We start from the raw sequence: 26,950 nt of genomic DNA, 5'->3' as shown, positions 1-26,950 counted from the left end.
ATTAACATAAAACTTAAAAATATATCTTTCCAAATATATCTTTGTCAAACTAATTTGAGGATTCTTCTATACTGCTTTTGGTTTACTTATCAATTAGTTACAAAACATCTGAAAGTACAATGCATCTGTTGGTTATTTGGAAATTCGAGTTTGAATATAATTTCATTTTCAAATGCCATACCATGAAACCTGTCATAATTACTAAATTATTTACCATGAAACCTATCATCATTACTGCTACTTCTTTTATTTGAGAGTAACATCAATAAATCTCAGTTTTAAAAATTTAAGCAATCTTCATAAACCTAATATATTATAATTGTTTACTTTTAATTTGCTTAGCGCCTTTATGTCCTACGAACTTATGCAAGAAGCATTCATCCCCTCTCTCCGCAGGAATCTCCGCGCCTATTGTGACCTTTCTTACAACAAAATATACCTGAACCGCAATTTATTCGCATACATTAGAAAATACATGACATGCTCAATTTATTTGAATACATAAATACATGACAGGCCTTTAAGCAATTCCATTTTATTCAGCTCTGTTCCCGAAAGGCTTATTAAAAATTCAAACTGTCGAGGATCACCTCGGCTCCATGTAGCGGCTGCAAGGTGAATGTAACGGCAGGTGCATGGGCATAAGATGGGGAAGTGACAAAAGAAAATCGTTGCAGAACCATGGCCAATACCACTTTTGCTTCCATCAGTGCAAGGTTCTGACCCACGCAAATTCTTGGACCAGATCCAAAGGGCAGGAACGCGAAGGGATGCCTGGCAGCCTTGGCGATTCCCTCACTAAATCGCCCTGGGTTAAACTCATTTGCATCATTTCCCCATAAAGCTGGATCATGGTGCGTTACGAGAATTGGAAGTATAAGTTGGGTGCCTGCGGGAATTGAAAGCCTTCCAAGTTTCACTGACTTTACCGCTTGACGTAGCATACCCACTGCTGGTGGATAAAGTCTCAGGGCCTCATTTAGAATCATTCCCACCTGCAAATGACCACAATTTCTGCTTCAGAAGAGGATGAAGAATATCTATAAAATGTACAGTCAAAACCATGCACACTGTAACATAGATTTTCTATGATTTACATACTGCTCTGTGAAGCAATTTCGTTTAGATTCATACTGCTCTGTGAAGCAACTTTGTTTAGATTTTAAATTGAAATTGTTGGGGGTGATTTAGGTAAATTTCACCATGTCAAGTTACCAACCAGCTATTTTCAAATTACCAACCAGTTATTTTCAGGCTCCAGGTTTATGACTAGCCATAGTTTTAGCGATAATATGACAAGCCATAGTATTATTCTCCAATGTAATTTATTTATAAGCCAAAATACTTTGATAATTTGTCTCCGTGGCCACTAAGAACACAATAATCTTATCTTTAGACACCACCACTTCTCTCCAGGTTCTATAATGCTAACAAAAATCTCTTAAAATATTTTGTAATCCTAAAAGAAATCTCTTATTTATTTTTTCTTTTCACCCTATGGAGATTCTAGATTTCCATTTCATAATTTAACCCATATAAAAATAATAAGTCTTTTGAAATTTACTGAGAGATAAAAGGTTTTTCAGAAGCAGCCATTACAATCTTAAGGTGATTCAGGCTATCTGCATCTGTATAAACATCTTTTCCAAATACTTGCAACACCTCTTTGCGTCCTCGTTCTTGCCAATCTTGATTCATTCCCAATAATATTATGGCCCATGTCAGCAGGTTTGATATAGTTTCATGTCCTGCAAAGTAAATAGTCTTGCATTCTGCAAGGATTTCCTCTTTCGTCATGCTTACATCTTGCAGGTTGCTCCCCGCCTGCTGCTTTTTGGTAGACATCATTAGACCTAGCAGATCATTACCGTAGCTGCCTGACTTTTCTATGGCAGAAATTTTTTCCCTGCCTTCAATGACCTGCATCACAGCTCTTCTGATCTCTTTGTCTAACTTCCAAAGTCGCCTGTTCTTTCTCGTAGGCACGAATCTGTTAAGAAGGCCAGTCCCACGAGTTACAAAAGACAAAGCCAGATATTAGAAAAGTTTCTAAATCACGGTACACCTATGTTGAAGACAAAGAACATACCCTATTACAATTCCAACAACAATATTCAGAAAAAGTCATACAAAGCCAATACAACACATCACGTCTTCAAAAGTAAAACTCATGCTAATCAAGAACCAAAATTACAGAAGAACATTGTTAAAGAAACAGAACACTGTAAAATTCTTATAGGGAGTGGAGATTGAAAAGAAACGATATATAAATGTAGCAGTAAATCCCATATTCCTGGGACAAAAAGTATTCAAAAGCTTTCAGACCACTATGAACTGAAAAGATCATATTCAAGTACCTTTTATTCTATTCTATTGAGAATGAAAAAGCGTGATGCCATTAAAACTTGAATTTCTCACCTGAAACCTGGAATATAAAAGGTATAACGTAATTCGTCAGTAAGAACCATTTGTTGGGATTGCAGATTGAAGATGTGCTTTCCCTCTTCATAATTGCTGCCAAATGCTGTGCGAGAAATAACATCTGCTGTAAGTTTGCGGAACTCTGGGAGCACATCAACTTCCTTTTCACCAGAGAACACCAATTTGCTCCACTGCTCCAACATAGTGGTGGTACAATTCACAAATGTTGGAACCATGGCCTGCTTCGGTAATAATCCTATTAGTGCTGGTCCAAAGTACGTACCTTTTACAGACCATTTATAATTCTGAATAGCATATGTAACACTACAGTTCTCATCTTGAACAGCCTAATTCTGTCATTCCTTCATAACAAACCTGTGCTCTATTATTTATGTGCAGGGATTCAACATTATTAAAAGAAAATGATCAATCCCTCTCTGGAAAATTCCATGTTTTTACCTTCAAAAGATCCAGATGAAAAGCAGGAGCGATGATTCTTCTGTGCTGTGCCCATTTCTCGCCGTTCAAGCCCACAAGTCCTTGTCTAGCCACCTTGTTAGAAAATGGATCCAAAGGAGGTGATTCATAATGCCCAAGCTTATTGGACAGTATCTCCTTGATAAGCTCAAGGTTGCGAACATTCAACCTGGCTTTAGGACCATGCCAGTAAACAATATCCTCACCTATATGTCACATGTAATCTCTCACCAATTAAAGAATAACCTGAAGAACAGGGATAGTGAATGCATTGAAATTATGAAAAGCAAAGCATCAAGAGAAGAGAATACCATAGATTTTAGTCCACTTATCATAATGAGGAAGAACTCGAGCTACTATGTCATGTGACAGAGGCATGTTTGTGGACTTTGCATGAGCCATCATCCGTCCCAGATCAGGAGTATTTCCATAGAGAATCCTGTACGGAGGTCCTGTGATTCCTTGGGATTTAAAGAACCTCTGCAGTTGCGCAGGTTTCCACCATATGACCGTTGCAATTCTCAGCAAAAAACTTGCTGAACACACACATAAGGCTACCTGAACCCAAATAAGCCAATCCATATTGAGACCTAATGAAGCTGAGACAAAATACAACTTTGAGTTTTCAGAGCAGTAAGTTTGGTATGTGTATATATATTTTACATGTCAAGATTATACTAATCTATTTGTTTTTAATGTATATTTTAATATAATTAAAAAATTGAATTTTTAATTATTAGATTAATGAGAAGTTTTAAATAAAAGAGTTATTTATAATAATATAATATGAAAGTGTAGATTTTTTGGAAAAATACATTTTGATAAAGTATAATTTTGGTTGTATAGTAGATTAATTGGTTTTTTAATAGATATTTGATTTTAATATCTAATATATGTTTCAATTTCGCATATTAAAGAAAAAGGACTAATTTCTCATTAGAAAAGAAAGATTAAAGAAATTAAAGGAAAATACTAATGATAAAACACTATTGCAGGGTTTTGAAACAAATACAAATGGCAACATCCAAAAATAAAGCTTCTTTTGAGAGCAAGTCTGTTAGAACATTATGCTCCTTATGATAGTTGAGGATTTCATGAAGATTATCAAATTTTTGTTGTAGTTGCCAGATCTTTCTTTTCCATAATTCCAACTTAAGAATTCTAAGATCCATATTTCCATTGAATCAGAAGGTTATTATTTTAGAATCACCAATCAATTTAAAAACCTTCACCTACTTCCACAAAACTAACCTCAAAACACACAATAAAGTAATCAACTCAACAACAATGTTCCTATTATTTCCAATACTTCCAATTACCTGGCTTACATTTCAAAATGACATAAACAACCCAAAATATATATGTAAATTTAATGATATGTATTTATCCCATTGGTTTTAGATAAATTATGCTTTATCTAAAACCTAAACCTAATGCAAGTTGTGGAAGGAAGTGCATATCCTGATGACAAGTGGGGCTTGTCTCTCTCCACTTTGTTGAAAAGAGCAAATCACAACCCATCATAATCCTGTCATCGATAACTTCAGTAAGAGGAACCACCTATAAGAATTGGGGCAGAAGCAAGGACGGCATGAAGAGCTAACAGTGTTGTAATGGACATCGTCCCATCGACAGCCATGAAATGCACAATCTGCATAAATGATTGGCAATGCTGTCTACTCTGTGTTGTTGCAATCACGATAAAGCAAATCCACTTCCTGAAATTTAGAATATTCTGGTTGAGAGTGCGCCCTCCATTGATCTTTGAAATCATACATGAAAGACCTTATCTATTTATAATAGAAGTGCATGTGCTGGCCCGCGATTGATCGTGTTTTAACTGAACGAGTAAATTAAAAAAAAGCCAAAGTGACAAGCAGTTCAGAGAGTTACAATCGCGGTTGTCGCCAACAGTGAGGCTAATCATGAGGATGCGGAGGGGAGCTGAATCTCATAATTGTATGGTAAATATTAAGCACTGTATTGAATTTATTATTGATTTAGTGTTAAGTAGATGAAAATAAAGCGATGGAAAATATAAAAGGTTCGCAATAAACTATTGATTTAGTGTATCGTGTTTAATATTTGTATTATTAATTTAATATTTTTTATCTGATAAATAAGATGAAAATAAAATAATATTTAATAGATAATATGAAAAAACATTAGTGACTTAATATATAATTTAATATTTTTATATCTAATTGATTAAATGAAAATAGAGTAATATGAACCCTGCGAAAAACTGAACTAATTATTAAATTAATCCATAATGCTTAATATTTAAAATAATTATACCAGGCACATTTTCTTATAAAAAGATGTCAACCCTACACAATTAGCCAGGTCCATAACGATGCCCTCAAACCTGGCACCCTCCTCTGTCACTTGCTTTGATGCAAGAATAAATGGGTAATCTCTCCACTTGCATTTGCTACGACTTCCGTGATCGTAATGCGAAAGGAAGAGAATCACAATGCTCTGTAGGTGTGTGCTTTCTTAAATCTCTTAGTAATATATTTCACTTTTTTTCCTTTTGTTTTTTTTGGGTTTTTCCTCTCTTGTATTTTTATATGAGTTGTTGTGGATTGGAAAAATTTAGAGAATAGAAAAATATGATTAAGGAAGATAGAATTTGATATGAATAGGTATAAGGTGAGTTGTTTATCTTGTATTTTTATATGAGTTTTGTATTTTTATATGAGTTGTGATGGATTGGAAACATTTAGAGAATGAAAAAATATGAGTAAGGAAGATAGAGTGATATGAATAAGTATAAGGTGAGTTGTTTCTTTTTATAAAATTATGTTTTCAGAATGAAAGAAAATAGTTAATGTTTTGAATATGATTATTTTCTAAATATGTTGTTTTAAGGGTTAATTCAAGCGGTTTATAGTTAGATGTAAAGTTATTTGATAATTGTAATTTTATTTGATATTTTTGTTAATTGTAACTTGTTACCAATTATGATTTTTTTCTGATTCCTTTGTATTCATGGGTGATTGATGGTTTATCCAATTAACTATCTAGAAAATTACTTCAAAATTTTTATAATTTCATACCAAATAAATAAATAATTATCTTTTGTATCATATTATGTATGATGGCAAATTATCATATAATAAAATGTGATTATATTACTTTAATATTAGAATGATAGTATATATATTATGTGAAAACATTAACCTAAAATTAACTAAAATATATATATATATATATATATATATATATATATATATATATAACCAATAAAAATCTATCCATTATCCATTTAATAAAATGCTAGTGGATCTTTTTACTATTACATTCCTAATATTTGTGTGAAAACATTAACTCGAACTTTAACTCATAGTTTGTAACGACCTATCTATAAAATAAATAAAAATAAATTATATTAATTAGTTAATAAAATAATAAAAATAAATTAAAGATAAAGTATTATATTAAAAACAAACAAAATAATATTAAATCAAAAATCAATATACCTTTAAAAAAAGATATATATATATATATATATATATATATATATATATCACGTGACATGAGAAGGGTGTCATGAGAAGGTGAACCAGAATATTTATATCACTTGACATGAGAAAGGTGTCACGAGAAGGTGAAGCGGTGGGTTGCAGGTGGAGGGAGCGACCACTGCCAAGAAACAACAGATAAGGAGGAGGGAACAATTTTGAGGGGAGAAAAAAGAGGAGGAAAATTGCTACAGAGTTCATGAAAACGAAATAATAAAAATAAATTAAAGATAAAGTATTATATTAAAAACAAACAAAAGAATATTAAATCAAAAATCAATATACCTTTGAAAAAGAAATATATATATATATATATATCACGTGACATGGGAAGGGTGTCATGAGAAGGTGAAACGGAATATTTATATCACGTGACATGAGAAAGGTGTCACGAGAAGGTGAAGCGGTGGGTTGCAGGTGGAGGGAGCGACCACTGCCAAGAAACAACATATAAGGAGTAGGGAACAATTTTGAGGGGAGAAAAAAGAGGAGGAAAATTGCTACACAGAGTTCATGAGGAACGATTGAGCCTTGCTTGTTCTGAGGTTTCTGGGCACGGGGGAACAGTCTGCTTCAGCTGAGAAGCTTACTGGACTGAGTAAGCGAGGTTCTGCTCAATTTGGCTGGGTGGTTTCAGTCTTTTGGTAACGGGAGCGAAAGCTGAAGCAAATCTGAAGTCTCTTCATTCGCAGGAAATCAGGTAGGTACTTCTCATCAAATCATTCAATTTGATATATGAAATTTATTGTTAAATTTCAGAGCAGGTTCATGAAAATTTCTTATGCTATTCAGAGTAAATTTTGTGTAATTTTAGAACAGGTTCATATTGATTTAAAAAAAAATCATTTACAGTCTTTACAATAGCTCTTTAAAATTATTCTTAGTCTTTACAATAGCTGCAGCTGTTTAATTTATTTACGGTCATTACATAGTTAGCTAAAAAAAGAGGTGACATGTCATATTAGTAAAATTTCAATTCATTATTCTTAACGGACATGATCAGACTGAATGTAATTTGGAAGCTCTCACGATTAGTATTCAAATGAATGTTATTATCGTGTGGATATTGTGTTTCATTAGTTAATCATGGCATAAATATTTATAATTTGGTAGTTAGCATGAGAGTTTTAGTTGTTGGTTTTCAGATAGTTTGAACTTGGAAAGATATTAATCATGTTTTACATTTGTGGATGATTTTTTTATAAATTTTAATATTATATTTGTTCATTTTAATCTATTATTTGTAAATGTTTGTATGAAAAATCTTTATTTTTTTCAACAAACCTCCTGCATACATATGAATGGAAGATTACCGATGAATAGAGAGGAACTTTTAAAACAATCATGTTGAATGATACTGTAAATAAAATCAAGCAAAAAATACATTAATAACATTCAAGCACATACTAAAAAAATCATAATATACATATTACATTAAAATAAATTTAAATAATAATAACGTTAATTATATTAAATTTCAAAACTTTATTTTCAAATTTAGATAATAAACATATGTAAATATTTAACATTTACAATAATCTCTATATATGTACATACCATCTTTGCTATAAATAACACATTAAAAAGTTAAATTTAAAAAATTGTATAAATAAAAATAAAATTATTTTCATATATATAGAGATATTAAATTTATATATAATATAAATAATATTATTAAAAAACAGTATAAATTCATATTAATTTTGCATCTACCAATTACCGAGTGAATCAATCGTTGAAGTTTTACACATTAAAAAAAGGTTTGTATCTTAAGATATTTGATCATTTTGACTCTTGATCGATATGGAATTAACACTAGCATAGATCCACATAGATTCATCTTAAGTACGGATGTAACATTATCTTAATCACTTTTGACCCTTGATCAATATGGAATTAACACTAGCATAGATCCACATAGATTCATCTTAAGTATAGTTGTAACATGAACCGATAATGATCAAATTTCTTAGAGTGCAAATTTTTTTACAATGCAAAATACAATGTGTTATTTTTCATTGTTTAATAAATTGTATTTTTGAATGCTAAATAAATTATATATATGACCAAATAGAGATTTTAATCGTAAAAACTTAAATCTTTTTATGATATATACATTTTTTTTTAAATGATACATAATATATAAGTCATTTATATTAAAATATTTTGTATCACATATACATTTTGACATTTTATGGAAAATTAGAATGTTTTATTTTAACAAGTTTTTTTCTACATATAGATATATATGAAGTTGATATCAACAATTAGTTAAGATAAATTTTCAAATAGTTCATTTAAATTTTCGAGTGAAATATTTTTTTAAAGCATAAAATTTAAACATCTTATACATTTTTTTACTTCTATTCATTTTTTTAATTATAGTCTACATTATTTTTCTATTTAGAACATAGCTTTTATTTTTTATTTTTATTTTAAAATTGGGTTGTAGAATTTGGAGGCTCAATAAAAAGCGAAAAATGATTTAGATGAGTATATTAATTAATTTTGGCATATTTTATGGGCTCAATGAAATTATGCCAAAATTTATTAATATACTCATCTAAACCATTTTTCACTTTTTAAAATTAACTTTTTCTATATAAAAAAGATAGAAAACAAAAATTGAAAATCATAATTATAACACATGAATGATGTATTCAAGATCCAAAACAACATAAGTTAACAAAGACAAATCCAATAGTATGTATATTGATCCAAAGCAACATAAGTTAACGAAGACAAATCTAATAGTATGTGTATTGATCCAAAGCAACATAGGTTAACAAAGACAAATCCAATAGTATGTATATTGGTGGACATAATTATTGGCGGAAATAAATTTAGAAATTAATTGAAAAAAAAAAACCAACAACCAAAAAAACAAAAACTGTGTTACAAATTGAAATTACAACACATCTAATAACATTCATATTGCTTCTTATGGATAATATTGTTATACAACAAATTGCAAATTAATAAAAGAAATAGTCAAATACAATTCTTATGTACATATCAACTTTCTGATAACATTAATAATCATCCTCTCCTCAAATATTTTATTAAATAGTATTTTATATATATATATATCATCCTCTCCTCAAATATTTTATTAAATAGTATTTTATATATATATATATATATATATATATATATATTATCAAATAATATTTAATAGAGAAAAACAATATCTCTTTATCCCTTGTCTATATTTTCTTTTTATATAATTGATTTATGTAATAATATGATAATTGTTTTATTGATGATATTAAAAATAAGTAAAAGTAAAATAAAAAATATATTACTAACTCAGATAAATAATCTAATTTTTTAAATAAAACTATTATTACAGGTCAAAATTCATTTAAAATTTATATAAATTTAAGGAGTTGTGGCGGTGGAATTGTCGGGACAGTCAAAAGTGGCCGGAATCCAGGTAAAACAATTTCAAAAAATCTTGTAGATGCAGTGTTTGAATCATGTTTTTGATAGCTGAAATAGATTCAGCGCCATCAAAAATCTCTAGAACACCTAAAATAATGAAGTTTGACAACTTTTACTTAGATTTACAAAAATCATCTAATAACATTCATATTGCTTCTTATGGATAATATTGTTATACAACAAATTGCAAATTAATAAAAGAAATAGTCAAATACAATTCTTATGTACATATCAACTTTCTGATAACATTAATAATCATCCTCTCCTCAAATATTTTATTAAATAGTATTTTATATATATATATATATCATCCTCTCCTCAAATATTTTATTAAATAGTATTTTATATATATATATATTATCAAATAATATTTAATAGAGAAAAACAATATCTCTTTATCCCTTGTCTATATTTTCTTTTTATATAATTGATTTATGTAATAATATGATAATTGTTTTATTGATGATATTAAAAATAAGTAAAAGTAAAATAAAAAATATATTACTAACTCAGATAAATAATCTAATTTTTTAAATAAAACTATTATTACAGGTCAAAATTCATTTAAAATTTATATAAATTTAAGGAGTTGTGGCGGTGGAATTGTCGAGACAGTCAAAAGTGGCCGGAATCCAGGTAAAACAATTTCAAAAAATCTTGTAGATGCAGTGTTTGAATCATGTTTTTGATAGCTGAAATAGATTCAGCGCCATCAAAAATCTCTAGAACACCTAAAATAATGAAGTTTGACAACTTTTACTTAGATTTACAAAAATCCCTACGACATTTTTTCAAAATATAATCAGAATTTCCATAACTTTCAAGTCAAAAAACATAATCGATAATGGTTAGACGTCTAAATTTAAGATCCCCTTTGACTTTGTAGAGTGCAACTAGCAACGTGCATATGAGATACGAGAAGTGAGCACATTTAGTATCGTTGTGTCGTGGCCATCCTTAAGTCAATTGCAGATTCCCCGAATATTCGGGAATCCAATAGACATGGGCGCGGTCAATTTTTTGACCGCGCCCATGTCCGTCGGATTCCCGAATATTTGGAGAATCTACAATCGACTTAAGCTCACCATTGTGTCGTTGATTTGGGCGTAGGGCAATTGGAGAAAACTCGTGAAAGACACAACAGTGTATGTCGTAAATTCCCTGTTGTGGCATGAAGGAGTGTTGTGCCATTTGCGACTACGGCCTAAGGAGGAGGTGAGACTATTTTCAATATGCATTCTAAGAGCTTTGTAACGCTTAGCCTAAGAGGTTCGTAACTCTTATGGCCATTGCTTAAGATCTACTCTACTCTGTTCTCGAGTATGAAGAGTCACCCCTAAGCTTCCAACTATTTATTCTATTGCTTAAAAATATCTAATATATATTGCTGAGAGTATAACCGGTTAACAATATTACTAGTAAGAGCTTCATAACCAAGAGAGCTGGCCTAAGCTAAGGGGGGAGCTTATTAACCCAGAGTAGAGCTGGCCTAAGGGGTTTGATTCGTTGTGCCCTGTCCCCTATCCGCCTTAGCCTTTGCCCTGTCCCTTGTCTGTCTGCCATGCCCTGTAAGTTTGGAGGTTGTAGTTTGTAGCCTTACTTAGCCAGTCTCCTGTGCCTTATCCGCCCTGGATGTTCGCGGTCGATAAACGGTCTCCACCTTAACTTCAATAGCCCCACTTCATTCAATAGTTTCAAGAGATAGGCTAGTAACTTTTCCTTGGCTATAAAGGATCCCCTGACCCTTCCTAGCGGTAAGAGAGAGAGGAGCCCGTCCTCAATGTTCTCTATTTGCCTACCTCCTTTGTTTCCCCTCCCTCGGTTCAACCAGCAAGCCCGACCTTTCACTTTGAATCTTGCTTGCCTCCTTCGGGGATTGAGCTTTGTTACCTCGGGTTTTTTGCGTCCCTGGCCTCGTCATTCAATAATTCATTCCTTTCAATCTGGTGCTGAAAGAGAAAGGTAAGTAATGTCTAAGGCTCTTCCCTCCATAAGTGAATACGTTGTACCCACTTCATAAGGCAATGGATAAAGGTTGAATAGATGATGCCATACTTGCTACTGGATTCTTTCCTAGCTTCTAGGGTTGTTGTGACTCTATATATATAGGATGACGGTATAAAGGGATTGAAATATATACTGGTCCCCTACTGATCTTCCTGGTGTCATGAATAGGTTGGTAAGTAACTCCATCCATCATCGTAGGGTTCCGGCTAATATAAGAGGGTAAGGCGATGATCCATCCCATCCACCCATGGCTCCTAAGGTAAGGACCTCATCTACGGCATATGGCAGGGAGGTAGTGATAGTTTCGGTTCTACGAGGTGGTAAGGGCTAAGGTTAGAGAGATATGGTAAGCATGCCGATTATCCAAGGTCTAAGGTGAGAGCTCATCCATCAACCCATCCCAATCCCGATTCCCATGTTCCATTCCCATTCCAATTCCCATCCAACGATCCAACGATCCTACCCATGGCATCCTTGGCTTCTAAGGGATACCCTCCTAACTCACTACATGATTCCAGGGATAGGGCTACAAATCTCCTCCCTCTACAAGTTCGTGCAAGTAAATAGAAACCAAGGTAGTGTGTAATGCCCCTGGCTACTAGTTGAGTATTTTTGGCTTATCTTCTCAAGCCGGAGTGGTCGGGCACCAAACTCTGCAAGAATGATGGGCTGAGGGATTCTCTACTTGCATCTAATGATGCGTCACAAGAGGAGGGTCTGCACTCTCTCAACTGAAGACCAGACTCTAGCAAACCAGGTCGCGTGGGGTCCAGAGAATGTGAGTTCTGAGCTTGAGTGCCTCTCCCAAGTATAACGCTAGGCATCGTTGGTCTGGATATCGGAAAAAGGTGGAGAGGGAGTTATTAGACTCCCTAAAAGGAAGTGAAACCAACCACGTATCTCATAGTAACGAGGACATCTGAATATAAAGTGCTCCTCTCCCCTCTATGGGAGATCCAACATAATCTGTCCTCCCGTGGTATCAGCGTCCACCTGAATCTGATGCTAACCCACTCTGAATTGGCCTAGGGGGATCATGAGCCCATGCATCCAATGCCAAAATAGATAAGGGGCCGCACTATGAGGAATCGCAAGATGGCTCGACTAAAAGGAGAGGAAGGAGGGCGGACGTTTCAATCGGTAAGATACGTTATATTATATATGTCATTATGCATTCGGAGTTTCATAGCAAATTAGTAGTAAAACTACCGAAAAAAGAGAGTAGGGTAGAAATCAAATGAATATTATTCAGTAGTTTCTTAGCAAATGATTAGGATGCGTAAGCAGGCTCGACTAACAGGACCCTTTAGGGGGCTCGACTGATAAGGAGAGGAGAGGACGAGCTCTTCTAGTTTTAAGTACCTGTTGCCGGGATTGCCTACTTCCAGTTCTGTGTCATAGGTTGTGAAATTCATAGTAGCTTTTTTTTCACAAGGATCAGTGACTGTATTTTGTTCACGACTCCAGGTATGGGCTCGAGTAGGAGCTTAGGTCTTTTGAGATATGGAATTTCCATCCCGTTTCAAGAAGAAGACTTTAGGTCGTATCTCCTGGTCTTGTCTTTTAGGGAGTATCTATTTGTAACTGCCTTCTTTGGGGAAGATGGATCTGAAGGAAGTTGGTTGAGAGCAAAACTACCTCTTTGAGAAGGAGCAGCCCAACTCGCAGTAGGGAAGATCTTATCGTCTTTTCAGTACCTCTTGGCACCGAGCTCTATTTCCGTGTCTCGAGAAAGCAAGCGCAGGTCTTCTCGGGGAGAGGACCAAGCGATAGGGCAAGCGCAGTAATAGTAGTTCGTTTCAAGAAAGGAGCTTCAGTCTCTCTGCTTTGTGAAGATCTCCTCGCTCAACCATTAATGTGGGATCGAGTTGTCTCTTCCCTCTTTCGCGAATATGGAACGAGAGAATGGTACTCGTTTTTATAAAGGGTAATCTATTTTCGTTAATCCCTTTTCGTATTTGCTTTTATGAGGGCTCGAAGGAATGGTTTGAAGCTGTAAAACAAGCTGAACCCACAAGCAATAGTTTCGACCGGATGGAGGGTTGGCTCCCCTGATCTCTAAGTCAGCAAGCTAGACCCAGCTTCCGTTCCTCGATTGAATAGGAGTGGAGAAGCTCTCTGTGTGAGAACTGGAATGTGAGGAGAAAGATCCAAGCATCGAAGACTCGCTTTCGTGACTAGCTCCTTGGATGTAGGAGTTACTGGAGCGCGCACTGTAGCATGGACGACGGAAATACCAGTTCGCGTATAAAGAGAATGGAGCACGCACAATGGAGTAGGCACGAAGGAAGAGTACCCGTAGAAAGAGAATGGAGCACGGACGGAGGCAGGGTGTAATGCCCTGGCATTCTGGACAGGGGCGCACCTTCACCCGACGGGCGACCCGGGGGGACAACTCGTGGGCGACCCGTGCACGACGGGCAGGCGACCCACGGGCGACCCGTGCACGACGGGCGGTTGCCCCGGGCGCGCTACCCGTGTGCGGCAGACAAGATCACAGGTTCGGGCGAGCTGCGGGTTCGGCAAACGAAGGCAGGCACAGGCGAGTTGCAGCAAACGTGAGCTGGGCACAGCGACCCGAACCGGTAGCGAAGTCACAGCAGGAAGCTCGGGCGAGCTGAAACGGTGACTCGACCCAAGGGCGACCCGCACCAAACGGGCGGGCGACCCAAGGGCGAACCACACCCGAAGGGCGAGCTGACATCCGGGACACGACCACGAGCTGGTGGGCGGAAGTGTGACCGTAGGTTGGTTCAAACGAAGGTGTGGACAGTTGGGCGTGCGGACGCGAACGAAGGGAGGACGACCCGGGCGGGCGTCCATCCACACGGCGGGCGGACAGGACACGACAGTGGAACGGGTGCAAACAGCGAGTTGGTAATGTAGCGCAGGACGGGCGGACAGAACAGCGAAGGTGCAAGCTGGGCGACAGTCTTGTGAGCTAATGCGACGAGCTTATGGAGCACTCACGAAACACATGTAAAATTAAATGCGAAGGGATGCGAGTTTATAAGGGCGAAGGTCGACCTTGCCTTTGGGCAAGGGCAAGGGCCGACCTGCCCATAAGTTAAATTTGGGGCTTCATCGCATATGTTTGGGGTCGGCTTGAGAAGCTAACGCCCCTCGAATGGACGAGTTGGAAAGCTATATAAAGATGGCACAAGGCAGCTCATTCATCATCAAGCAATCGATCAATCAACAACGCACTTGCTCTCTTGGTGTTCGCTCTAGGAACAAGAGAAGGCAAGTGCGCATTACTCGTGCGCATTTGGTGAATAATTGCGCAGTCAAGCCGAGATCAGTTCGGAGGTCGAAACAGGTCACGGTAGAACAGTTGGTGCAGAAAATAACACGGTGGAGTTTGGTAGCTCGGGCGAGCTCGTGCCTACCGGGTGTATTTTGGTATCGGGCTGTTGTAAACGGCAATCTTGCCGCTGTTGTAATTATCTAAGTGTTGGCCGCGGATTATTGCCGGGCACACTTGTTGTAACCGAGTTTTCTTATAAAATTATATCGGGCAGACTCTTACCGGGAGTTGCCCCTCCCGTTCTATATTATTGTTGCAATTGTCTTTCGGTTTGAATTGCATATAATGATGTTATGAATGGCTATGTGAATTTATGAAGATTAAAGGTTATGATTATAAGTAAAGGCTTGTTTATATCGGTTTTAAAACTGGTTATGTTGGTTAAGGCGTAGTCCATAAACGGGAACTTGTTAAAAAGTGAACGTTCGGTGGTGCCGCACCCCGCCGGGCACGGAAAAAAATTAACCGTAGACTTGGGGGCGTGACAGGTGGTATCAGAGCTCGGTCTAGAGCTGGTGAGCAGGGTTGCTCACACACTTGAAGGTTGACAGTTGGCACGGTTCTTACAGGTGACTTGGGGAAGCCGATGAATGGTCGAAACAAGGTCGCAAAAGAAGATGGCCGCTAACTCTCAAGCCGGGTCTAGCCATACAATGAAGGATCCCGTGAAGGATCCTCATCTTGAGTTCATGGGAAAGGTGATTGAAAAGATAGAGGCTTTGGAGTCTTCTTGGAATCAAGATGTGGACTCTCTTACTAAAGAACGAGAAGCAATCTTGAAGGTCAGAGAAGAACTGCTGGAACTCCGTACTCAACACGAAGAGCTCAAGACACAATTTGAATACACAGATCTTCTGTGTACACAATTGGAAGGAAGAGTCAAAGAGGTCGAAGAATCGAGAGATCAAGGCCTTGCAGAAATCACAAACTTGAAAGGGACTCTTGACAAGGTAAATAAGAGTCTTGATCAAGCCAAGGACGAGATTGCGGTATTGAAGAGGGCCGTGAGGTATAACTCAGGTGGAGGAGTACCTCATGTAAAGGTCAAAGAGCCGGAATCTTATGACGGTACAAGGAGTGCAAAAACACTTGGTAACTTCTTGTGGGACATGGAGCAGTACTTGGAACGGTTAAGTCTACCCGATGGGGAGACACAAGTCAAGGTAGCTGCTCAATTCCTGACAAATGATGCCAAGATGTGGTGGCGAAGGAAGGTAGATCAGATTATCAATGGTAATGCTGATGACATCACTTCGTGGGACGATATGAAGAAAGCTTTGCAAACCCATTTCAGTCCCCAGGATGAAACATGGGAAGCAAGGACAAAGATCAAGTTCATCAAACAAACCGGAAGCTTGCAAGCATATCAGCGAGAGTTTTCAAGTGCAGCCTTGGAACTTCCCGACATGGCGGAAAAAGACAAAGTGTTCAACTTTATTATTGGGTTGAAACCTTGGGCCCGCAACGAGGTGAAGAGACAGAAGATTAGAACACTTGAGGAGGCTTTTGCTGCGGTTGACAAGCTGGTGGACCACTATGATGAGGCTTCCAATGAAAGAAAGAAGCCCGACAAACCGAAGGAAAAGAAGAAGGAGGATACTCCGAAAACAGATGATGGTGCAAAGATGAAGAAGCCTTTAAAGTGTTGGTTATGTGAGGGACCACACACGGTGAAGAATTGCCCATCTAAACCAAAGTTGAATGCAGTTACACAACCTGCCGAGGAGGATGACAATGCTTCTGTAGGAATGATGCAGATACTTGGTGCAGCTGCTACTACGGAAGTACCTTCTAGGAGGGATCCAGAAAGGAACCGGTTAGAGTATGTTCAAATGAAGATCGGTGGAGCTGATGTACTCACTATGGTCGATAGTGGGGCTTCACATAACTTCATGAGTGAAGATACCGCAAGGAGACTTGGGCTGAAATTTGTACCTGTGAAGGCACAAATGAAGACGGTGAATTCTCCTCCGATGGCAATCCTTGGTATGGCCGATAAGGTGGACACTACACTTGGTGAATGGACCGGAAAGGTGGATTTCACCATAGTGCGGATTGATGACTATGAGGCAGTATTGGGGATGGAGTTTATGAAACAGTTTGAAGCTATGGTTGTGCCACATTTGAGGAAGCTCTTCATTTACGATGGAAGGGAAGATGTGCCCATTGGTGTTCCAACCATTGGTGTAACAAAACCCGATCGTAAGTTAGGAGGAATGCAGATGGAGGACAAGGTAAAGGTAGACAAGAGGTTGTCTACGATGGAAGCAAAGATTGCAGAACAATCTGTGGTCATCCGAACACTCAGATAGCATCTCAGACTTATCGAGAAGGCTAGAGTTGGTGGAGGACGATGATGACGATGATGAGCTATATGTGAGGCCGAACATCCAGAAGGAAGATCGGGAAGCATATCTACAAAGGATGGAGGTTGAGGATCCTGATAGATGGATCGAACTGATTAGTGAGGGAGAGCCCCCAGGCTCTTCTCGCTCCACATCTTCTTAGATGACAAAGAAGATGGGGCTCATTGTTAAGCTGCTCATGGCAGTGAGCCCTCAACTTGGATGAGCAGGTATGGTGGACATAACATGCTGCAGAAAGATGGGGTTTCCATGGACCTGGGCATGGAACAGTGAAGTTGAGTGTTGGCACATGGTTGGATGTGTGACACTTGGTATACATGGGCAGTTAGCTCATGGAGATGTCTTGGTAGAGAAATCACTAAGGCGGAATGTTGTCGGGACGACAACGTCTTCAGGTGGAGGAGAGTGTAACGCCCTGGCATTCTGGGCAGGGGCGCGCCTTCACCCGACGGGCGACCCGGGTGGACAACTCGTGGGCGACCCGTGCACGACGGGCAGGCGACCCGGGTGGGCGACCCGCGGGCGACCCGTGCACGACGGGCGGGTGCCCCGGGCGCGCTACCCGTGTGCGGCAGACAAGATCACAGGTTCGGGCGAGCTGCGGGTTCGGCAAACGGAGGCGGGCACAGGCGAGTTGCAGCGAACGTGAGCTGGGCACAGCGACCCGAACCGATAGCAAAGTCACAGCAGGAAGCTCGGGCGAGCTGACACGGTGACTCGACCCGAGGGCGACCCGCACCAAACGGGCGGGCGACCCAAGGGCGAACCACACCCGAAGGGCGAGCTGACAACCGGGACACGACCACGAGCTGGTGGGCGGAAGTGTGACCGCAGGTTGGTTCAAACGAAGGTGTGGACAGTTGGGCGTGCGGACGCGAACGAGGGGAGGACGACCCGGGCGGGCGTCCATCCACACGGCGGGCGGACAGGACACGACAGCGGAACGGGTGCGAACAGCGAGTTGGCAATGTAGCGCAGGACGGGCGGACAGAACAGCGAAGGTGCGAGCTGGGCGACAGTCTTGTGAGCTAATGCGACGAGCTCATGGAGCACTCACGAAACACATGTAAAATAAAATGCGAAGGGATGCGAGTTTATAAGGGCGAAGGTCGACCTTGCCTTTAGGCAAGGGCCGACCTGCCCATAAGTTAAATTTGGGGCTTCATCGCATATGTTTGGGGTCGGCTTGAGAAGCTAACGCCCCTCGAATGGACGAGTTGGAAGGCTATATAAAGATGGCGCAAGGCAGCTCATTCATCATCAAGCAATCGATCAATCAACAACGCACTTGCTCTCTTGGTGTTCGCTCTAGGAACAAGAGAAGGCAAGTGCGCATTACTCGTGCGCATTTGGTGAATAATTGCGCAGCCAAGCCGAGATCAGTTCGGAGGTCGAAACAGGTCACGGTAGAACAGTGGGTGCAGAAAATAACATGGTGGAGTTTGGTAGCTCGGGCGAGCTCGTGCCTACCGAGTGTATTTGGTATCGGGCTGTTGTAAATGGCGATCTTGTCGCTATTGTAATTAACTAAGTGTTGGCCGCGGATTATTGCCAGGCACACTTGTTGTAACCAAGTTTTCTTATAAAATTATATCGGGCAGACTCTTACCGGGAGTTGCCCCTCCCGTTCTATATTATTGTTGCAATTGTCTTTCGGTTTGAATTGCATATAATGATGTTATGAATGGCTATGTGAATTTATGAAGATTAAAGGTTATGATTATAAGTAAAGGCTTGTTTATATCGGTTTTAAAACTGGTTATGTTGGTTAAGGCGTAGTCCATAAACGGGAACTTGTTAAAAAGTGAATGTTCGGTGGTGCCGCACCCCGCCGGGCACGGAAAAAAATTAACCGTAGACTTGGGGGCGTGACACAGGGCATCCTATGCTACAGACGTTCTCGGCCGGAGGCGCACAAACCATTAGTTCAGTTCAGGGCCGGAGGCGAAGGTCAGGAGCTCCGGTCAGGAAAGCGGAATGATAGAGAGATCGGTATCAACAAGCCTTTCCTGGTAGCGACGGAAGATAGGTCACGTGCACGAGAACGGTATAGCAAATGCGACTGAAAGAGTGGAAATTAGAAAGAACACGTAAAGTTGCTGAAACTGAGCTTAATTCACGCTATCAAGGCCGATCTGATTCAATCTTCGGGTATCCTAATACTCTTGCTTCTCCTTTTTGGGTCGGGGGTGGTGGCTTTGGTTGGGTCTTGACCCGGTGAAAGGTTCGACGTTCTTGATACGGATTTGTCTTTATACGGTTTTTCGGTTTAGCAATGTGGATCGAGCTAAGGAAGCTGCCACCTGCACCGTTGGGCATGAGGAGTTTGCGGCCTGGACATTGACTTAATCGATGCATCGAACGTGTTTCATGCTTTGATGTAAATTAGAGACAGTTTGTTATTGCCTGTTGATCGAGTGGACAAAGTCGTGAGGCCCGACTCGGAAGGGAAACTGCCAGCACAATTTTATGGTTCTGCCCGTAGGAGTTAGACTGGCTAGTTTAATTTGCAGCGAGGTTGATTTTGTTGGGACCAGAAAAGATAATTTTATTAAAAATAATATGAATGATAATCAAAAGGGAGATTAGTTTTTGTTGAAAATTTTATTGAGTCGAAACCACATTTGATTTTGAAGTAAGACCTAGAATTATTTTTTGATTGTCTAAGAATTCATCTTCTATAAATGAAAGGAAACCATGTAAATCATTAATAAGTTATTTCAAATAACAAAATTTTCCCTAAATAATGATAATAACACTATTAATTAAAATTTACAAATAACTATTTTCATTACCTATTAACAACTAAATATAATGATTTTAATTATTTTTAATAATACTTGAAAATGTTTTTAAAAGTGATATATATATAAACAATAAATAGAGTAAATGCTCTCTTTATATCCTTTGTTAATAGGTTTACTAAAAGAAAAAATATAACATTATGGATGAATAAAAAGATAAACAAAAGTTAAGCTTTAAATGATTAAAAAAATAAATACAACATTTATAATAATAAAAATTTTGAAATGTATTTGATTTAAAAAAAATAAAAATAAATAAATAAATAAAATTAGAAATGTCAAAAATGACAACGATAAAGATAATTAATTATAAATTTAATGTTTAGATATTACTTATCAAAATCAAAATCAAGTATAATTCATAATTCTAGAAAAATAAAATAATAATGTGCCACAAAATCTTATGAAATTGTGAAAAAACTATTGGATTTTATTTATTTATTTATGAATGATTAAATTACTCAATATATGTTTAGTGGCATATTTATATGACTAAAAAATCATTTAAATAAAAGAGAGGTGGGATAGTATAATCAATACATTGTTTTTTGGATTTTTCTTTGGGAAAGATAATGTCAGTGATATTTGATTCTTAAATAATCATTATACCTTGAACTATATTCATATTTTATTAAAATAAACAAATGGTCAATATCCCGATATAATTTTGACATAAAAATTTATTTAAATATTTTTTTATTATGTATAATATTGACACTAAATAGTGTGTATATATATATATAACAAATAAATCAGTATATTGCTTTATATTACAATAAAAAACCAATTCTCGCGAAATTTAATATACTATATATAAGAAAATCTTAAATGTCTCTTTTTGTTATTCGATGAGAAAATCTTTTTGTTATTCGATGAGAAAATTTATAGTAGCTAGTTTGCATTTTTCTAATAACATCACATTATTAATTTTTTTCTAAAACTATTTTAAGACTAAATTTATTATTTATATTACTTATCTTTGCTTACTATAACCTATATGGGAAAAAGTAATTGAATACATTACATATTTTATTTAAAATTCAAATGTTACGTTTGGATATTTTCATTTAAAGTTACTTGTCGCATTTTAATATTCGTCAATTAGTTCGATTCAGCGTAATTATCCTTAAATTTTGATTTTTTTTAAATATAGAGATGATATAGGCCGGACATCAAAGTGGAGGATGGGGAGATCAAAAGCTCTTCCTTCTTTATCCAAAACTTTAAAAAAATATTAATGGATTGTGGTTTATATTCCTCAAAGCTTAGACAGAAGCATAGGAGAGGGTAAGCTAAAGCAATGATTACATGTAGATTTGGTAAATTTTGAAACATATAGATGAATTTTTAAAGTATACTGGCGAATTTTTTCCAAACTAAAAATTTTAATTAATTATTTGAATCTTAATTCAAATTCAAACTTAATAATCACTCAGTAAAATTTAATTCAAACTTAATAATCACTCAATAAAATTTAAATCGCTTAATGAAATTTACTAAACATCACGTGTAAAGTTTAAAAATTTTCCCACACGGTCAAATAAGTAAATTTAAAATGCGAAAAAAAATCATTATGTGGTGTGTCACTACCTGAGTTTGCTTATTTTATTTGAAAAACTAACCCGATTTATTTCGAAGTAAAACCATATCAAAGTGATTTGATGTGTGGATTTTGATTCGAAGAGAAGGGGCAATATAACACCTCAAACTGTATGAACAAGTTACTGTGGTTATTAAGTTTTATTTTTACTCTAGTTTTTAATGTATTAGTTTTTTTCATTTTAGTTTTGGAATGTTAAATAAATGAGGCTGAGAGGCCAAGATATATTTTGTTACCTCATTAATGAATAATTAAGAGTTGAAATATTTTAAATAATAAGAGTAAAAGTATTTTGACAGGAAGTGAAAGAAATAGTTAGTATCCTCAGCAAAGAGTTAAATAAAAGAAATAGCTACTCATCCACTGGCTCAGGTTAAATAAAAGAAATAGCTACTCATCCACTGGCTCAGGAAGAGGAAGTGATATATAAATGGGAAGAAGAATCAATGAAGGGGGATTACCCAGATATCCTCCTTGAGCTAGGTGAAACAAACCCAGATATCCTCCTTGAGCTAGGTGAAACAAACCAGTAGAGAAGATGGAAAAGACTTGGATACAGTTCACTAAGTATAATACTTGAGGCTGCACTCTGAGTCTTGAGGCCCAAGGTACCTAACTGTAGTGGAGTGGACTCAATTAACGGTAGTGGACTCAATTAACTGTGTCGAGGAGGAAGTGCTCCGGGGAGATTCTGTGAACAAATAAATCTGTGAAGACTGTATCTTCGTCACTGGTAATGGAATTCTATGATAACCAGTTCGAAGCTTTGGTTAGATATCGACTGAGAAGGGGAAAGTAACTGACAGCAGACAATCATTCCCAAATATCCAGATATTACCATCTATTATTCTACAGTCAATCTTTTTAAAACAGTAAAGGATGCCACCATATACCATTCAATTCCAGAATTCAATACGCATAGTAAAGATTCATTCATTCTATTAAAAAGAGAAGACTGAAACTATAAATAGGGTCGAGCCGACAGTTACAGGCCCGACCCTAAAGCCAATGGAGTTCCAAAGATATTAAATAAAACCCTAAACACAGAGGGGAACGCTGAGAATGCTGTGAGAGTACCTGAGGAATCAATATGGGAAAACTAAACCAGTTATCAACTAAAAACAGAGGAGAACGCCGAGAATGCTACGAGAGTAGCTGAGATTGGGGGACTCCAACAGATGGCGGTCTGCTTGTAAACAACAAACCCAAACCATCCATTAACTGAGATTGGAACTGTCATAATACAATAAAAACTTAACCGGTTTCATGAACACCGGATTTCTCACCTTCCTGAGGACGATATCGGTTCTGGCTGACTTCCACAGGATGAGAAAGCCAGTGAAAAATCCCTGAACAGTTGGGGCAATCAATCAAACACCAAACTGGACGAAAACCTGAGGCGAAATCCAACCATAAACAGTACAAAACACTGGAACGGTGAAGGGACGAGTGCGATAGAGTACCACTAGGTGAGGGTATGGTGCAAACCTCCATTGAAAACAGTCGAAACAGTCATGAACCCATTTGACGCAGCGAAGGACCAGCTCTGTTGCAGAGCAACGAAGCCAAAAAATCAACAATTCCAAATGACTCCTCAGTCGGTCGAACGTGGGGAGTTAATTACTAGGCTAAACCTTAACCTCTCCAAACCGTCGGATCGCCAACCCCAGATCCCTATTGGATAGTAAATGCGGTCTGAGATGAGGCCGATATAACGCGCCGCGCAGTGATGAGAGTGAAAAAAAAATAGCAGCCTGTTATATCAGCTCCATGTCAGGCCGCATTTACTTGGAAATAGGACTTTCCCAGATTCGGAGGGGGTAAATCATACCATCTATCGCGTGCCAACCAAGTCCTCTGGCAAGTACATGCAGTGGTCTTCTCTACACTAGTGTCGCGTGGAACAAGGTACTGGTAATAATAAACCAAAGTCAAGTTATGTATGTCAACCCCAACGAGAAACCACGTGAAACTTAAATCTGAATCCATCGTAAAATTTGGGACTGCGATGCATAGTGGGAGCATTAATCACAAGACAGATCCAATAAGTGTTACAGTGAGCGTGTGACATCAGCAAATTGTGGTAGTTGGAAAAGAGAAGGCGCGTGGAGGAAGGCACTCGCTATATTCAGTGAAACTGAAAGGAGAGCCTATCTGAATTTACTGACTGAATTAATGCGATGTGATGGTACTCACATTACTCATTTTAATGTATAAATATTCATTACAAAATGCATGTATGTAATGATAGCTCAGTGACATGGATGATATCATCGAGGTTCATAACGTAATTGTGGTGGGAGTTGTCTTTAGTATAATTTTTTTGGAGATTTTGGTGACGGAATTTGGCGGAAAAAATTGAGGTTAAATCTTGATTTGTATTATTTAAAATGGTTTTTTAACTGCATATTTGGATTCGACATCGTGAAAAACCCCTGGGACGCTTTGATTGTGCAGAAATTAGCTATCAAACTTGCAATTTCAATAAATCGCTGCCGGATTTTGACCAGAAAAACCCAGCGGAAAAGCTTCCAAAAAGTCTCTTTAAAGACAACTCCATTGTGGTGTGATATATATCACCCCGGAAAACCTCACTAACTAGATAGACTTGCCCGCCCTAATCAATGTTGAAACATCAACCTTCTATGTGGGTTTAGTAGAAAATATTTTACATCAATTTTTTCATTCAAACATTTATGATTAACTCTGTAATATAAAATAAGATAAGATGTGAACAAAATAAAATGTGAACGGAGTTAACCAATAAGATGAGAGAAAAATAAATTTAAATACAGAATTAAACTATAAACACTTGATAAAAAATTTAAATCAACCTCAAAATAATATAAATTTGACCATAGATAAACTCAGTGCAATATCTTCTTCTACAATAAAGATAATAAAGAAAATATAAATTCTTTTCAAATATTTCAACCATAACATACGAAAAGTAAAATGTTAAAAAGGTATTTCTTACCAATATTAGTATCCTATATTAAATAGTTATGATAATATATTGTTTTACAAAATAAATTATATCTATTTCTTACAAATATTAGTATCCTATATTAAATAGTTATGATAATATATTGTTTTACAAAATAAATTATATCATTAAAATATTTGTTTTTCGAATTCATTACATAAAGGTGATTTCACATGCATTACATAAATCTTTTCCGGATGATAAAAATGTTATTGAGGAATACTAAATTGTTTAAAATTAATATTAACCTACATAATAAAGAATAAGTCAAATAATGTTTTATAATATGTATATTTTAAAATAGGATTTCTAAAATTATAATTTAATTATTAATAATTATTAAGTGGTTGAAGGGATTTAATCTCCACAAAATATCTTAAAATATTCTTAATAATATACAAAAATCACTAATTGAGATTTATTTCTAATTTCTCTTTTATTTAAATTAAAATACTATGTGAAGTGAGTTATAGTTTTTTGGAAATGTGGTATTGATAAGCCTTGGTATTTACTCATGATATTGTAACAAAGCCTATTTACAAATTAAAAATCTCCATGTTAAAATAGAGGTAAATCTCCATAGTCAAGAATCTTGCTCCATATGTTTTTTAAATGTATATATATTTAAATTATATATTAATTCTTTTATAATTAATGATAATAATAATTTAAAATAAAGTTACAATTTAATTAGTTTTTATGATTCTTTTAATTTTAGTAATGTTAGATTGGAAAAACTAGATTGTGTGGAAGTGTGTCTACACACATGGGAACTTATGTCCATTGCTCATTCAACCCACCCTCTTAGCTTGGTAATGTACCTAAGAATCATGCTCTTGTTCATTCCTCCAATTTTGGATGATAATAAGTTGTTTCTTGGGGTTATGATTTCTTGGTCATGATAATTGGTTATTTCTTAGTGTTATCGGTTTCCTAATCATACTAACCTCTTGCTCTTCCTAGTCATACTTACCTCTTAATCTTTTCATATGTCTGTTGTATTAGGATTTTGACATATGTTTTGGTTTCTTTCTGGTAGCCAACAAATCTTTTAAGTGTAAGAAGAAAGAAATTTACAAAAAATATACCCAACAATAAAATCATTTAGACTTACAAAAAATATTAAATATATCATAAAATGATTTTATATTTATTAGTATTTATCAACTATTTAATTTATAATTATATTAATTTAATTAATTAATATTTAACTTTAAAATTTTTTTTTTTTAACTATTAATAATCCAAATCACATAGATATTTTAAATGGGCGTCAGTATAAAAATGTTTTGGTTATTGAAAATGGTCATATCTTTATTAATATTTTTCAAAATACTTCATAGGTTTGAAAAGAAAATGATAACTAAACAAGCCGAATAATATAACATAATCACTTCGATTTTGGCTAAAAACTTAGAAATATTTTTCTTGGAACAATCAAAATTTCATTCACTAGGGATTTAGATAGTAGAGGTAGTTTTTTACTATATTTAATGTCAAACAAGGTAAACCCTTAACCCTTTTTATTCTCACGAAGCTCCCTCAATATAGAGATGTCATATAAATTCCTTTTAGAATTCCCTACTCTACATAGTTTATTATATTTTGGAATTGAGATTCTTAATTTCGGTGATAAGGATTTATGATTAAGGATTTATGATTATATAGTGCAGATGATAAAGAGATTTGCACCTTTAAGATAATTAATGTAGTTTTCTATTTTAAGTTTAGGATTGGGATAAGTAATATAGATACAGATTTTAAAATATTATAAATTATAAAACATTTTAATTATAATTGTATAGAGATCTTGTAATTTTAAATTTCATAAGATAATTATTTAATTTTAAATATATGAATTTTAAATGGTTTTTATTATTTTTTAATCTGATATTTCTTTCTATAATTACATTATTTTTCAATTTGATATTTCTTTTTATAATTATTATTTATTAAAGATATACATTAGCATTTAGCCATAGAGAGAAATAGTTGAACTTATTCACCAATT

At 36.1% G+C, this 26,950-nt stretch overlaps 1 protein-coding gene across 4 annotated transcripts; it reads right to left on the bottom strand.

Moving 5' to 3' along the window:
• Nucleotides 1-464: 464 nt before the first annotated feature.
• LOC149224991 (cytochrome P450 734A1-like) lies at nt 465-23,608 on the bottom strand. Of its 4 annotated transcripts, none has more exons than XM_089386392.1 (8): nt 23,417-23,608; nt 23,240-23,302; nt 23,031-23,139; nt 3,210-3,456; nt 2,881-3,104; nt 2,419-2,660; nt 1,600-1,990; nt 465-995 (listed from the first exon to the last, which is right to left on the bottom strand). In XM_089386392.1, the coding sequence occupies exons 4-8, from the start codon at nt 3,301-3,303 to the stop codon at nt 564-566; spliced, it is 1,383 nt and encodes a 460-aa protein (XP_089242518.1). In that variant the 5' UTR covers nt 3,304-3,456; nt 23,031-23,139; nt 23,240-23,302; nt 23,417-23,608; the 3' UTR covers nt 465-563. The 4 variants fall into 4 exon arrangements, with proteins under 4 accessions (XP_089242518.1, XP_089242519.1, XP_089242517.1 ...); XM_089386393.1 differs by having other exon boundaries at nt 23,442-23,608; XM_089386391.1 differs by lacking the exons at nt 23,031-23,139; nt 23,240-23,302; nt 23,417-23,608 and having other exon boundaries at nt 2,881-3,071; nt 3,210-3,536.
• Nucleotides 23,609-26,950: the final 3,342 nt, after the last annotated feature.

The sequence above is a fragment of the Pinus tabuliformis genome, chromosome Q (assembly GCF_031772625.1).
Source record: "Pinus tabuliformis cultivar Carrire ecotype Pingquan chromosome Q, CPIR1, whole genome shotgun sequence".
In the NCBI taxonomy this organism is placed as follows: Eukaryota; Viridiplantae; Streptophyta; class Pinopsida; order Pinales; family Pinaceae; genus Pinus; species Pinus tabuliformis.
This window is presented reverse-complemented; position numbering and strand designations above follow the sequence as displayed.

Excerpts from the sequence above, each read along its gene's own strand:
- LOC149224991 (XM_089386390.1), bottom strand. The coding sequence starts at position 3,480 with ATGGATTGGCTTATTTGGGTTCAGGTAGCCTTATGTGTGTGTTCAGCA. Across the intron at positions 3,105-3,209 it reads TAAGTGGACTAAAATCTATG|GTGAGGATATTGTTTACTGG; the intron begins GTATTCTCTTCT and ends TGTGACATATAG. Across the intron at positions 996-1,599 it reads GCCTGAATCACCTTAAGATT|GTGGGAATGATTCTAAATGA; the intron begins GTAATGGCTGCT and ends GGTCATTTGCAG.